At 38.9% G+C, this 12722-nt stretch overlaps 1 protein-coding gene across 1 annotated transcript in view; it reads right to left on the reverse strand.

The window, feature by feature from the left end:
* LOC114054435 (potassium-transporting ATPase alpha chain 2-like) overlaps positions 1–490 on the reverse strand; it is a 44118-nt gene extending 43628 nt beyond the window's left edge. The window contains 1 exon segment of the mRNA XM_027877609.1: positions 434–490. Within this exon segment, the coding sequence (XP_027733410.1) occupies positions 434–490 (57 nt within the window).
* Positions 491–12722: the final 12232 nt, after the last annotated feature.

Genomic DNA, 12722 nt, shown 5'->3' on the forward strand with positions numbered 1-12722 from the left:
CACTGAACTTAGGTCTAGATGTGGCCATCAAGAAAAGTAAAAACCTGGGCGCAGCTAGGTGGCGCAGTGGATAGAGCACTGGCCCTGACGTCAGGAGGACCTGAGTTCAAATGTGGCCTCAGACCAAACACTTGACACTTACTAGCTGTGTGACCCTGGGCAAGTCACTTAACCCCAATTGCCTAAAAAAAAAAGTAAAAACCTGAATTGCTGATTTCCTTCTGGTAGTACAGAGGGGCAGGAGGAGGGAAAATGGAAAAGAGAACACACAGACTTTAAAAATTAATACCATGTAAAAGCTGAAATTGGAACAATGTGCTTAGTCATTTCCTTTTTCATTAAATTTGGGAAAGAATTTCTGTCTAATTGGACAAAGAGGTTTCCACTGTTATCTTTTAGTTTCCTTCAGCTACCACAGGTCCCCTTGGACGACCTTTGCCCTGAGCTTGTTCAGGGGCCCAAGCTCATCACTGTGATGACCACGTGCCATCTTCTGGATGCCTGATTCTCAGGTGTCCCAGAGAGGTATGTGTACTGATGTCCCAGGGCAAACAAATGGTACCTTTTTCCCACTTTCCCTCTGTTGTCACAAGTCCTTCTACAGTACCCAGCCATAGAAGGGAGATGATGTACTCTCTAAATTTCCTTGTGAATACCAGACATTTGTGATAACTATAACTCAAGTGACATAGCAAGTACTCAGTGTGGTCCCTATCTTATAGAATTATGGACTGGATCTCCTTTTGGGAAACCATCCCTGGGGGGAATTTTTGTCAATGACTCTGGAGTTGTGATGGCTGTCTGAATAAGGGAGAGGAATAAGTATTTATTAAGCACCTACTAAGTGATAAGAACTTTACAAATGTTATCTCATTTGATCTTTACCCCAGTCCTGAGATGTAGTTGCTATTGCTATTGCTATTGTCATTTTACAGTTGAAGAAACTTAGGCAAACAAAAGTTAGGTTACTTGCCCAAGGTCATGCAGCTAGTAAGTGTCTGAGGCAAATTTTGAACTGTGGTCTTCTCCACTCCAAGACCAGTGCTCTCTCTCCACAGTACCACCTAGTGCCATGAATACATTCCCTTTGCCTCAGTCCCCTAACAGTAACTACCTAGTGGTTCCCTGTTTAAGTCTTTAAACAGAAGCCTATTGGAGAAAGGATTGTTTCCAGGGGTCACTTCAAGGATTTTCCTGGGGCCATGTTCAGGAACAGGTAGTAGTCAAGTACTTAAACACTTAAAGGATTATTGGTTTATTACTGGAAGGACCTTAGAGAATTTTTAGTCTAAGTCCTTTATTTTAAAGATGAAGAAATAGGTCCTGGAGAAGCTATGCAACTTTTCCATGGTTGTATAGAGATAGATAGTGACAGAGCCAGGTTTTGAATAGGTCCTTGGTCTCTAAATCCATCGTTTTTTCCATTGTACCATGTTAATCATACATGCAATGCTTGGCATAGGTCAGCAGAGTGTAAGCTGTTCTTGGAAGCTTTTCTATCAATCAACCAAGTATTCTAGTGCTCCTTCCTTTTATCCACAGCTATTCTTCATGCTGGATGGTCATAGTGAAGGGGGGGGTTTGGGGTGCTCCTAGATGCACAGAGGCACCCCAAAATGGTGGGAAAAAGCCCAAATCGTGGTGTGGATCTGCCTGAATGAATTCAACTCAGATCTTCTTCCAGCCAGAGAAAAAGTTTATTAAAAATATAGCATATAGGCCAGACTCCAAAGGAACCCAAACATCAGTGATCTAAATGGAATTTAAGGTGGTCAGGTGACGCTCACAAGGAAGAGCAGTGTGAGGTAGTCTAGAAAGCTCAGCGTCTGAGTGGGGGCTGGGGCTAAGGTGGTCAGGCCAGGTGACACCTGTTACGGGTGGGCATGGGGTCTTATCCTCTAGGGGCATGAGAAATTCCCAGCGTCTGAGTGGGGGAAAGATGAGTCTTTAAGTACAGAAAGATTGGGGAGGGGTCTAGGAGTGGCCAAGCAGTTTGGAGTAACAGGAGGAGGGGTCCAAGGAGTGGCCAAGCAGTTTGGGGTGAGGGGAGGAGGGGTCTAGGGAGATCTGGATGGGGGTGGCCAGCAAGCTGGGGCGAACGGAACACTGGTGCCTAGCTAGGATTAAGGGTGGGAATGGCCAGGAAGGCAAAACAATGGGAAAGCCAGTTGATGGGGGAGGTGGACCAAACAAACTGAAGCTGCCAGGTTCTTTTTAGGGGCCGGGGAGGAAAGATGTCAAAGAGAGATAAGTAAGTCTAAAAGTTTTAAGGTTTTTCTGGGAATTTTAGGTAAACCTCTTCAATAGAAGAAATATCAGGTATAATCCTTGGCTGCAAAGAGTTTGTAGTCTAATTGGAGAGACAAGACTGACACACAAAATACAACAGGGAGAAGCACAAAATGTGTAGTACAGCCTCTAAATACTCTGAGGGCTTAAAGGAGAAGTGATCAGAAGAGGAACAGTAAGATTTCATTTCTTTTCTCCCTTAGGATTGTCACTGCTTATTTTTTTCCTTTCTTTCTTTGCCACCTCTCAGGATTTCCATCTCAAAAAGGGAGAGCAGAGGGGAAAGAGATCTCAGCTTGGATGGTGTATTCCTGGAAACCACACTCTGCAGAACATTGATTTGGATCAAGGACACAGCAGGCAGTTTAATGAACTGTGCATTATGGATTGTGCATTACCCAAAGAGGATTCCAAAGTACACACTAAACCAGAGGGAAGTAGTGTTGAGGTTTAGAATTGGGAGAGCTGGTTCAGATGTGAAAGAATTCACTTAGACCTTCTCTGTGACCATTGGGAGCTTTATTGATGCAAAAGCAGCAGGCTAGCTCTGGGAAGAAGACTAGCAACTTACAGAGGAACAGGGGTCTGTTTTATCTTACAAGATAAGGGGAGGGGTTGTCATGACACAGGATGAGGAAGATGGTTGGCAGAATAGGGGACTCAGGATAAGGAAGATGGGAAATTTTATGACTTAGGATGAGGGGGACAAGGAAGTTTTATGGTCCAGGATAGGCGGGAAGTTTTGTGGTATCTCAAGATAAGGGAAAGAGACTATGATGCCTTCAGGTTCAGGAGGGGCCTCACAAGGTGCTGGAAAAAACCCTTAATCAAAATTTGCTTCTTTAAAAAGCTTTTAGCTTTCAGGGCACTGTATATCTTCTGCTTCAGTAGGTGTTAGGCACTAAGGGAGAGAGTAATTGGGCTAAGAATGGAGAGAGAAATGTTTTACTTCCTGCTGCACATCTGGGTCAATTTATGATTCATCTGCCCTTCAGAGTCCAATTAAGCATATTGATGCCTCACTGACCCACTTTTCAGAATTCTTCCCAATACCTGTGTCTCACTTACCTCCTCAGGTAAGGGCTAGATCAGTTCTGCCTTCCCATTGAGTGAGGGTTTCCCTGAGCCTGAAGGAAAATTGTGAAAAGATTTCAGCTAAATATGATTTCATACACTGTTACTGAAAGACCTTTGTTTATTAAGAATAGCATCTATATGGGGCCATTTTTCTGAAAGAAGCCTACTATGGAGAAATCCACATCTGTGAAAATGACCTACCCTGCTAGTGATCCTAACAAATGCTATTGGAAAATAATTATAGTTAGCATTTATACTGTAAGCTTTACAAAGTAATATATATATATATACATGCATATATATATGTATGTATATATATATATTATAAATCTCATTTGATCCTCACAGCTAGCCTGTGAGGGAGGTGCTGTTATTAATTCCATTTGAGGAGATGCTGAGGCTAAGAGAAATTAAATGATTTGCCCAGAGCCACACAGCTAATAACTATCTAAGGTAGGATTCAAACCCAGGTCTTACTGACTCCATGTCCAGTGAGAGTTAATAGGACATAGAAAATGCTTTTTCACAATGAGTAGCTAAAGGTTTTCAAAGGGAATACTAACCTTAGAATAGTTAGAAAAAGAACTTATTAAATGTTGATTATGTTCCAGTATGTGAAGGTACAAATAAAAAGCAGATGATAGGCCTTCCTTCCCCTCAAGGACTTTACATTCTAATGGGGGAAGGCAATAAAAAGGGGGTGCTAAAAATGCAAGGGGTGTAATGGTATGGCCTGGAAGGATCAGGAATGTGAGATGAAGACCTTGATCCAGGAAAGAGAGGCAGAAGCTCACATATCAGAAACCAGGGTGGTTCCAGGAGCAGAGTCCAAGTTTCCTGTGGGAGGATAAGGGGATGAAGGTTGGAGTGGAAGTTGAAGACGGCCAGGAAAGAAAGAGACAGACAGACAGATGGAGAGGGAGGAGAGGTGGAGAGATAATGAGAGATGGAGAGGAGGGAGAAGGAACAGGGGGGAGAGAGAGACAGACAGACAGAGGCAGAGTGAGGCTGCCACTCATCACAGAGCACAGGAAGCTTTAAGAATAGAAGCAGTCTTTTTCTTTTAGAAAAATTGATGTTATTCTTCATAAGCTCCTTAGAGGTTTTGTGTCTTCCTTACAAAATACCATTATTCCATTTCTTTACATAGTAAGCTCCTCTCTTCTTGTTCTCATGGGAACATTTAATTCATTCAGCCTCTCTAAGCTTTGTCTTGGATGAGGGTGGCGAAATTCAAGTCTCATGTGAACTTCAGTAACAGAGCTGAATCAAGCAATGCCGGACAACAATTACACAAACATAACAGGGTACAGTAGTGTGGCTGAGGCCTGCAGGCAGGGGCTAGGTAGCTGGGGAGAACAGGGAGGGGAGCTTCCTTCTCTGCAGTCCCTGCAATCTCTTTGGGCTCTGTAGTTGCTTTGGGTTCTTCTGGCTTCTGACTTCAAGAGAGAGGATGGATGATGCCAACCCCGACTTTTGCTCTCACTCTTGTTTCTGTCTCTCTTGGGGACCAATGGTGTAAAACTTTCTCTCTGGGTCTTCCCTTCCTCCATTTCCTCCAGCTATGGTCTTGCCTGCACCTTGACAGCATTCACAACACATTCATGGGCTACCTAGAGGAACCCAAGACTGGGCCTGGGGCTCCTTGCTGTCTCTTATGCTCAGATTTTTTCCCATAAGCATAAGTGAATGAATCTCAATTCTGAGATGAATTTTTTTTCAAGTTTTGGGGCAGCCTTATGAGTCTGAGAGTTCAGTAACTCCTCGGTACTTCAGTTAGGACTGACTACAGCTTGAGGCAGTTTCTTTAATCCCAACTTTCTCAGAGAAGATGAAATGTGAAGCAACAATGAAATGACCCTGGAAGAGGCTTGGTGAATGATGCTGCCTGACTGCCTAAATTGGCTGAATCTTGAATACCTTAGCTTGATAGAAAATTAACAAAGAAAACAGAAGAGACCATTCTAGGCAATTAGCTTGGACCAGGAAAGGTTGGTGGTAGCTAGAACTGATCTATCAATAAGGGCTCTGAACTTTGTGTCCTTAAGTAGGGGGATCATAATACACATCACTTGAAAGCAGACAGTAAGCTCCATCACTTCTGCATAACATAGAACGTGTGTATTTGTGTGTATGTGTGATTTGAGTGGGCAAGTCAATGGTAAGTCAAAATGGCCATAAATGGACCAATCTATGCTACATGATCTGTTGAACTCACTTGCCCTTTAAAATTCTTTGATCTTTTACTTTCTCCTTCGCCTCAGCTGATGTCCAGGATGAGAGGGAAAGGGCATTCACTAGGACCACAATATCTCTGTCAAGTTCTATCTGAAAGTCAAGAGGAGAGGCAGCAGGGATATCCTGGGAAAGGGGAATAATAGAGACATTCATTTGTGTGATGGGTGAATTCTGAAATAGCTAAGAAAACAAAGTTTTTAGCTTCTGAGCATATCAATTTATTAAGCAATGAATGCCAATTGTGTAACAAATTGGGACAAGGCTGTCTCAGGTTGGCATTAGACCCCAAATACAGGGGGAGACAGATTTTATGCATTAAAAGATAACAACATAATATAATAAAAATGACAATTCTACCTAAAATAATTTACATATTCAGTGCCATACCAATCAAACTACCAAAAATTATTTTATAGACCTAGAAAAAATAATAAGATTCATCTGGAAGAACAAATGATTTAGAATATCAAGGGAACTAATGAAAAGAAATGCTAGGGAAGGTGGCCTTGCTATACCAGATCTTAAATTGTATTATAAAGCAGCAATCCTCAAAACTACTTGGTACTGGTTAAGAAGTAGAGTGGTCAATCAGTGGAATAGCTTAGGTACACAAGACACAGTAGTCAATGACTATAGGAATCTACTGTTTGATAAACTCATAGACCCCAGCTTCTGGGATAAGAACTTACTATTTGACAAAAACTGCTGCGAAAACTGGAAAAGAGTCTGGCAGAAACTAGGCATAGACCAACATCTCACACCATATACCAAAATAAATTCAAAATAGGTACACGATTTAGACACAAAGGCTGATACTATAAGGAAGCTAGGAGAGCAAGGAATAGTTCATCTGTCAGATCTACAGAGAACAGGAGAATCTATGACCAAACAAGAGATAGAGAACATTATTAAATTCAAAATGGATAATTTTGACTACATTAAATTGAAAAGCTTTTGCACAAACAAAGCCAATGCAACCAAGATTAGGAGGGAAGCAGAAAACTGGGAAAGAATTTTTATAACTAGTGTCTCTGATAAGGGCCTCATTTCTAAAATATACAGAACACTAAGTCAAATTTATAAGAATACAAGTCATTCCCCAATTGATAAATGATCAATTTTTACAGCTAGTGTCTCTGATAAAGGCTTCATTTCTCAAATATAAACAGAACTGAGTCAAATTTATAAAAACACAAGCCATTCCCCAATTGATAAATGGTCAACAGATATGAACAGGCAGTTTTCAGATGAAGAAATCAAAGCTATTTATACTCATATAAAAAAATGCTTTAAATCACTATTATGAGAGAAATGCAAATTAAAACAGCTTTGAGGTACAACCTCACACCTATCAGATTGGCTAATATGACAGAAAAGGAAAATGATAAATGTTGTTTTTTCTTTCCTTCTTTCTTTCTTTCTTTTTTTTTTTTGGCTAGGCAATGGGGTTAAGTGACTTGCCCAGGGTCACACAGCTAGTAATTGTCAAGTGTCTGAGGCCAGATTTGAACTTAGGTCTTCCTGACTCCAGGGCTGGTGCTCTATCCACTGCACCACCTAGCTGCCCCAGAAAATGATAAATGTGGGAAAGGATGTGGGAAAATTGGGACACTAATGCACTGTTGGTGGAATTGTGACTGATCCAACCATTCTGGAGAGTAATTTGGAATTGTGTCCAAAGGGCAATCAAACTGCGCATACTTTTGATCCAGCATTACTATTCCTAGATTTGTATACCAAAGAGATCATAAAAAAGGGAAAATGACCCTCATGTACAAAAATATTTATAGCAGCTCTTATTGTGGTGGCAAAGAATTGGAAATTGAGTGGATACCCATCAATTGGGGAATGGCTATAACACACTGTGGTATATTAATGTAATGGAATACTATTTTGCTATGAGAAATGATGAACAGACAGATTTCATAAAAACCTGGAAAGACTTACATGAACTGATGCTGAATGAAGTGAGCAGAACCAGGAGAATATTATACACAGTAACAGTAACACTGCGATGATTAACTATGACAGACTTAGCTCTTCTCAGCAATGCAATGATCCAAGACAATTACAAAATACTCATGATAGAAAATACTTTTCCCATCCAGAGAAAGAACTGATGGAGTTTGAATGCAAATCAAACCATATTATTTTCACTTTCTTTATTTTTAATAGTTTTTTCCTTTTGTTCTGTTCTTTCATAACATAACTAATATTGAAATATATCTTGCACAATTGCACATATATAACCTATATCAAACTGCTTGCTGTCTGAGGGAGGACAGAGGGGAAGGAAGGAGGGAGAAAATTTGGCACTCAAAAATTTAATTCAAAAAATGAATGTTTAAAAATAGTTTTCACATGTAATTGGGAGAAATAAAATACTATTTAAAAGAAAAAAAGAGTAGCCTATTCCCCTCTACCCATTCCCTCTTCCTTTCCAGTTCTAAAAGTATAATCAAATCAGCTCATCATTGCTCTTGGAAAGAGTGCTTCAATATATTCCTCTACAGCCCTATTCACTATTTTTGTAACTTGCCAAATCAGAATCTCCCTCTCTGTTGACTATCCCATTAGAATGTAAGCTCCTTGAGTCCTCCTTGAGATCCTTGGTTTTTATATTAATATCCCTAGTCTGGAACATAGTAAGTGCTTGCCATATAATGAGTACTTAATAAATGCTTTTTTTATCCATTCATTTTTCATTGAATATCCGGCAAATAGACTTCAGCAATAATATATACTCACTTGGTTTCTTGATATTTTGTAACATTAGCATAAATTACTATTGACAGAATGCTCAGACATGTTTTATAGCATTCCTGCAATGCTGATGCGGCTACACTTTTCACTTAGTTTGTGTATCAGTATAGTGCCTAAGGTACCAGAAGTAAAGATTCAATGGTAAAGGATAGGGCAATCCTTGTTCTTCCTGACATCTTGTCTCTCCAACCCCTACAACCAAACCTCTTAGCCACAGCTCTCACTTTCCTTTCCTCCAATTTCTCCCTTCAATAATGCTCCCAACTCTGGTCTGGGAAGGGTGTAATGTTGCTTTTTGGGAATTCTTCATCATACTCAGTGCCTTTCTTTACCTTGATTTTGCTTTTGCTCTTGGGGTTTCCACTCCTCTCCAGTGCTTGAAGTTTCATATGGTTCAGTTCTTGCAGAAATTCCTAGAGAAAGGAAACAATAATGTTAGCCTCTTATTACAAAGGCTCCCTTCACCATAATGCCATGCCCCTTTCCAACCAAGGCAACAGGAGAACATACTCCTTAGGGGACTATGGGTAGGGGAAAGAAGAATGGGGATTAAGAGGAAAGTAAAGGTTGACCACTTCTTTTTTGGTACTATGAGTCAGGAGTTTCTTGGGGCCAACCTTAGCCCTTGGATCTGTTGATCAATCCCTTTGTGAAAGGCAAGAGCATCACTCCTATGCTTGCTCAGCTATGACACCAGGTGCAGAATATGGTCCTCAAGCTTATACAAGGTGTGGATGCTAAAGTCCTCCAGGATCTTCATCATAGGTTCTTCATCATCATTCTTAGAAGAAGGAAATAAAGTCCTTCTGAGTTCTACCTTTAGGGGACCCAGATGGGAGTCTTGGAAGTTTAAGGAAGAGTCTATAGAACTTGCTAACAGTATCTTTTTTTCCTTTAGGAACAAGGCTATAAAACCTCACGTGCTCAAACAGAAGAGGTCTTTGTACAGAGCTGAGCAATCACAGAGAGGAAGGGAAGGAAATTAAGTATAAGTGTGGAAGAACTGGAATGTTTTCAGAAGATTTCATGTGATAGACAAAAAGCATCCCATAAATTCAGAGAGAGAAGGCTCTTCTACCCAGGCTAACAGGGGACAAAGGAAAATACTAAATGGTTGTGAGGGAGAAAAAGTAGGTGATGTGGCTGGTTGGATGAAGACCAAGATGAGCTCTGCCTTCTTATATGAATGCTGCAAAAAGAAGTTCTCATCTGTAGGTGTAGTTGTAAAGAAGATTTTAACCCAGATGCACTCTACCCAATATCTGTCAAGTTACCTAGATACTTTCCTGGGGGAAATAACCCTGTTTCAGGCTTTAGTTATCAGTCACTATGATTGATAGTGAGTTCCTTCATAAACAGAGAACTGCCCTCTCTTTGCTAGCCTTCCATTGGTATTTTCTTTGGAGAGAGTAAAGCTGTTTTTGTCTGGATCTGTCTGGAATTTGTCTGACTGTCTTGTGATTACTAGCCATCGGGTCAGAGCAAGTGATATTTGCAAAGTGGAAATCTGGAATATTATTCTGAATACATTTTTGAGTACCCAAGTACTAGAAACCAGAATAATACCACTGGAATGAGATATATGATTGCCTTCATACCTTCCACCCCCAAGGACCTTGGGTACAGCAAGACAACTGCAAAAGATAAGTGAAAGATCAAATGAGATAATATATTTAAAACACTTAAAGTGTTATACAAATGCTAGCCATTATTATTACAATTATAATTATTAACATCATTATTATGACTGTGAACAATTACTAAATCTTATCCCTATTCTGTTGAAAAGGGGGAGCATTTGGGTAGAAAAAGTAAAGACTAGAGTCTAGCTGATAATATGAAATCTGAACCATGTTTCATTTTTTTGTTTTATGCTTTTTATTTTTATCTAAAAGTACTTTAGCCTTTATGAACATCTCCAGCATCTCTTGCCTTTCTGCTATAAGATTACCTTCTATTTACTCTATATTTATCTTCTACTCTATGTATATATCATCTTACTATTAGAATGTAAGTTCCTTGAGGACAGATGTTATTTTGCTTATCTGTGTACTCTCAGTGCTAAACATAGTTCCTGGCCCATACTAAATACTTAATAAATTCTTGGTGGTTATTGAATCACTGACCACTACTATGTAATATAGAAAAAAGTTAAGCAAACCTTCAGCTACTGAATCTGATAATGTATATAACATTCTGCATCCATAGTCCCTTACCTTTCTACCAAGTGGAACAGTGTTTCATCCTCTGTTCTGTGGGGACAAGATAGATTCTTTAAAAAAATTTTTTTTGTTTTATTCTGAACTTAAGAAATAAAGCAAACATTTCCATAACATAGCATAATTAAAAAAAAAGATTGTACATGAAACTGCAAATCTGTTATGTACAACTTGCTATTCCTTTTAAATACCTAATAAAGTTATCATGTAACTTTCTTATTTTTCCCTTTTTTTCTTCTCGCCTCCCCCACCTTAGAGATGGCCAATATTAGACACAAATATGTGTGTGTGTGTATACATACACATATATATGTAAAATCATTTTACACATACTTCTATTTATCAGTTCTTTCTTTCTCTGGATGTAGATAGCATCTTCCTACTTAGGTTAATTTGGATATTTATAATAGTCAAAATGAGTTAGTCACTCAAAAAAGCAACTAATGAAAAAAATGTAAAGGAAAGAGGTTTAGCGGTACCAGATCTTAAAGTATATTATAAGTCAGTAATTATCAAAACTCTCTGGTATTGGCCAAGAAATAGAAAGACAAATCAGTGGAACTGAGCAGACATACCATTTATAGCAGCAAGTGACTATAGTAACCTTGTGTTTGACAAGTGTAATTACAAGATAGATTCTTACAGTCAAGGGTTTTTTATTTTATTTTTTTCCCAATTACATGTAAAAACAATTTCAACATTCTTTTTTTTTTTTTCAAATTTTGAGTTCCAAATTCTCTCCCTCATTCCCCTCCCTCGCTCATTCAGGAGACAAGCATTTTAACACAAGTCATATATGCATAGTCATACAAAACACATTTCCATATAAGTCATGCTGTGAAAGAAAACACAGACAAAAAAAACACAAGAAAAATAAAGAAAGTAAAGAAGAAGCATCTTCAATCTGCATTCAGGCTCCACCAGTTCTTTGGAGATGGACAGCATCTTTCATCATAAGTCCTTTAGAATTGTCTTGGATCATTGTAATGCTAAGAATAGCTAAGTTATTCACAGTAGATCACCATACAGTGTTGCTATTACTATGTACAGTGTTCTGCTCATTTCACTTTGCATCAGTTCATTAAGTCTTTCCAGGTTTTTCTGAGAGCATCCTGCTCAACATTTCTTACAGCACAATAGTATTCCATTACAATCATATGCCACAACTTGTTCAACCATTCCGCAATTGATAGGCATCCCCTCAATTTCCAATTGTTACTACTAAAAGAACTATTTTTGTACTATTTTGTATTTTTGTCCTTTTCCTTTTGGTTTTTTAAATCTTTGAGATAAAGACTTAGTAGTGGTATTGCTTAGTCAAAGGATATGCATGATTTTATAGCCCTTTGGGCATAGTTACAAATTGCTCTCCAGAATGGTTAAATCAGTATACAACTTTGCCAACAATGCATTAGTGTTTTAATTTTCCTGCATTTCCTCCAACATTTGTCATTTTCCTTTTTTTGTCATATTAGCCAATCTGATAGGTCTGTGGTGGTAGCTCAGAGTTGTTTCAATTTGCATTTCTCTAATCAATAGTGATTTAGAACATATTTTCATACAACTATAGATAGCTTTGATTACTTTGTCTGAAAACTGCCTATTCATATCCTTTGACCATTTATCAATTGAGGAATGGATCTTATTTCTATAAATTTGATTCAATTTTCTGTACGTTTAAGAGATGAAGTCTTTATCAGAGAAACTTGCTGTAATTTTTTTCACAGTAATGATTACCAGCTATGTATTTCCTTCCATCCTATTTTCCCCTGTTTATTCTGCTCTCTCTCTCCTTTCACCCCATCCATTCTCAAAAGTGTTTTGCTTTTGATTTTTACCTCCTCCAATCTTCCCTCCCTTCTGTTAGCCACCCCCCACCCCCTTCCCCTCCTACTTTCCTATGTGGTAAGATAGATTTCTATACCTGACTGAGAGTGTGTGATATTTCCTCTTTGAGTCAATTCCAATGAGAGTAAGGTTCATGTGCTCCCCTCCCCACTTCCCCCGTTTACTCCTACACTGTAAAATCTCTTTTGTGCCTCTTTTTTGTCAGATAATTTATCCCATTCTGCCTGTCCCTTTTCCCTTCTCTCAGTGCATTCTTCTTTCTTACCTCCTAATTTTATTTTTATTTTT

The sequence above is a fragment of the Vombatus ursinus genome, unplaced genomic scaffold (genome assembly GCF_900497805.2).
Source record: "Vombatus ursinus unplaced genomic scaffold, bare-nosed wombat genome assembly UNPS02014813.1, whole genome shotgun sequence".
In the NCBI taxonomy this organism is placed as follows: domain Eukaryota; kingdom Metazoa; phylum Chordata; class Mammalia; order Diprotodontia; family Vombatidae; genus Vombatus; species Vombatus ursinus.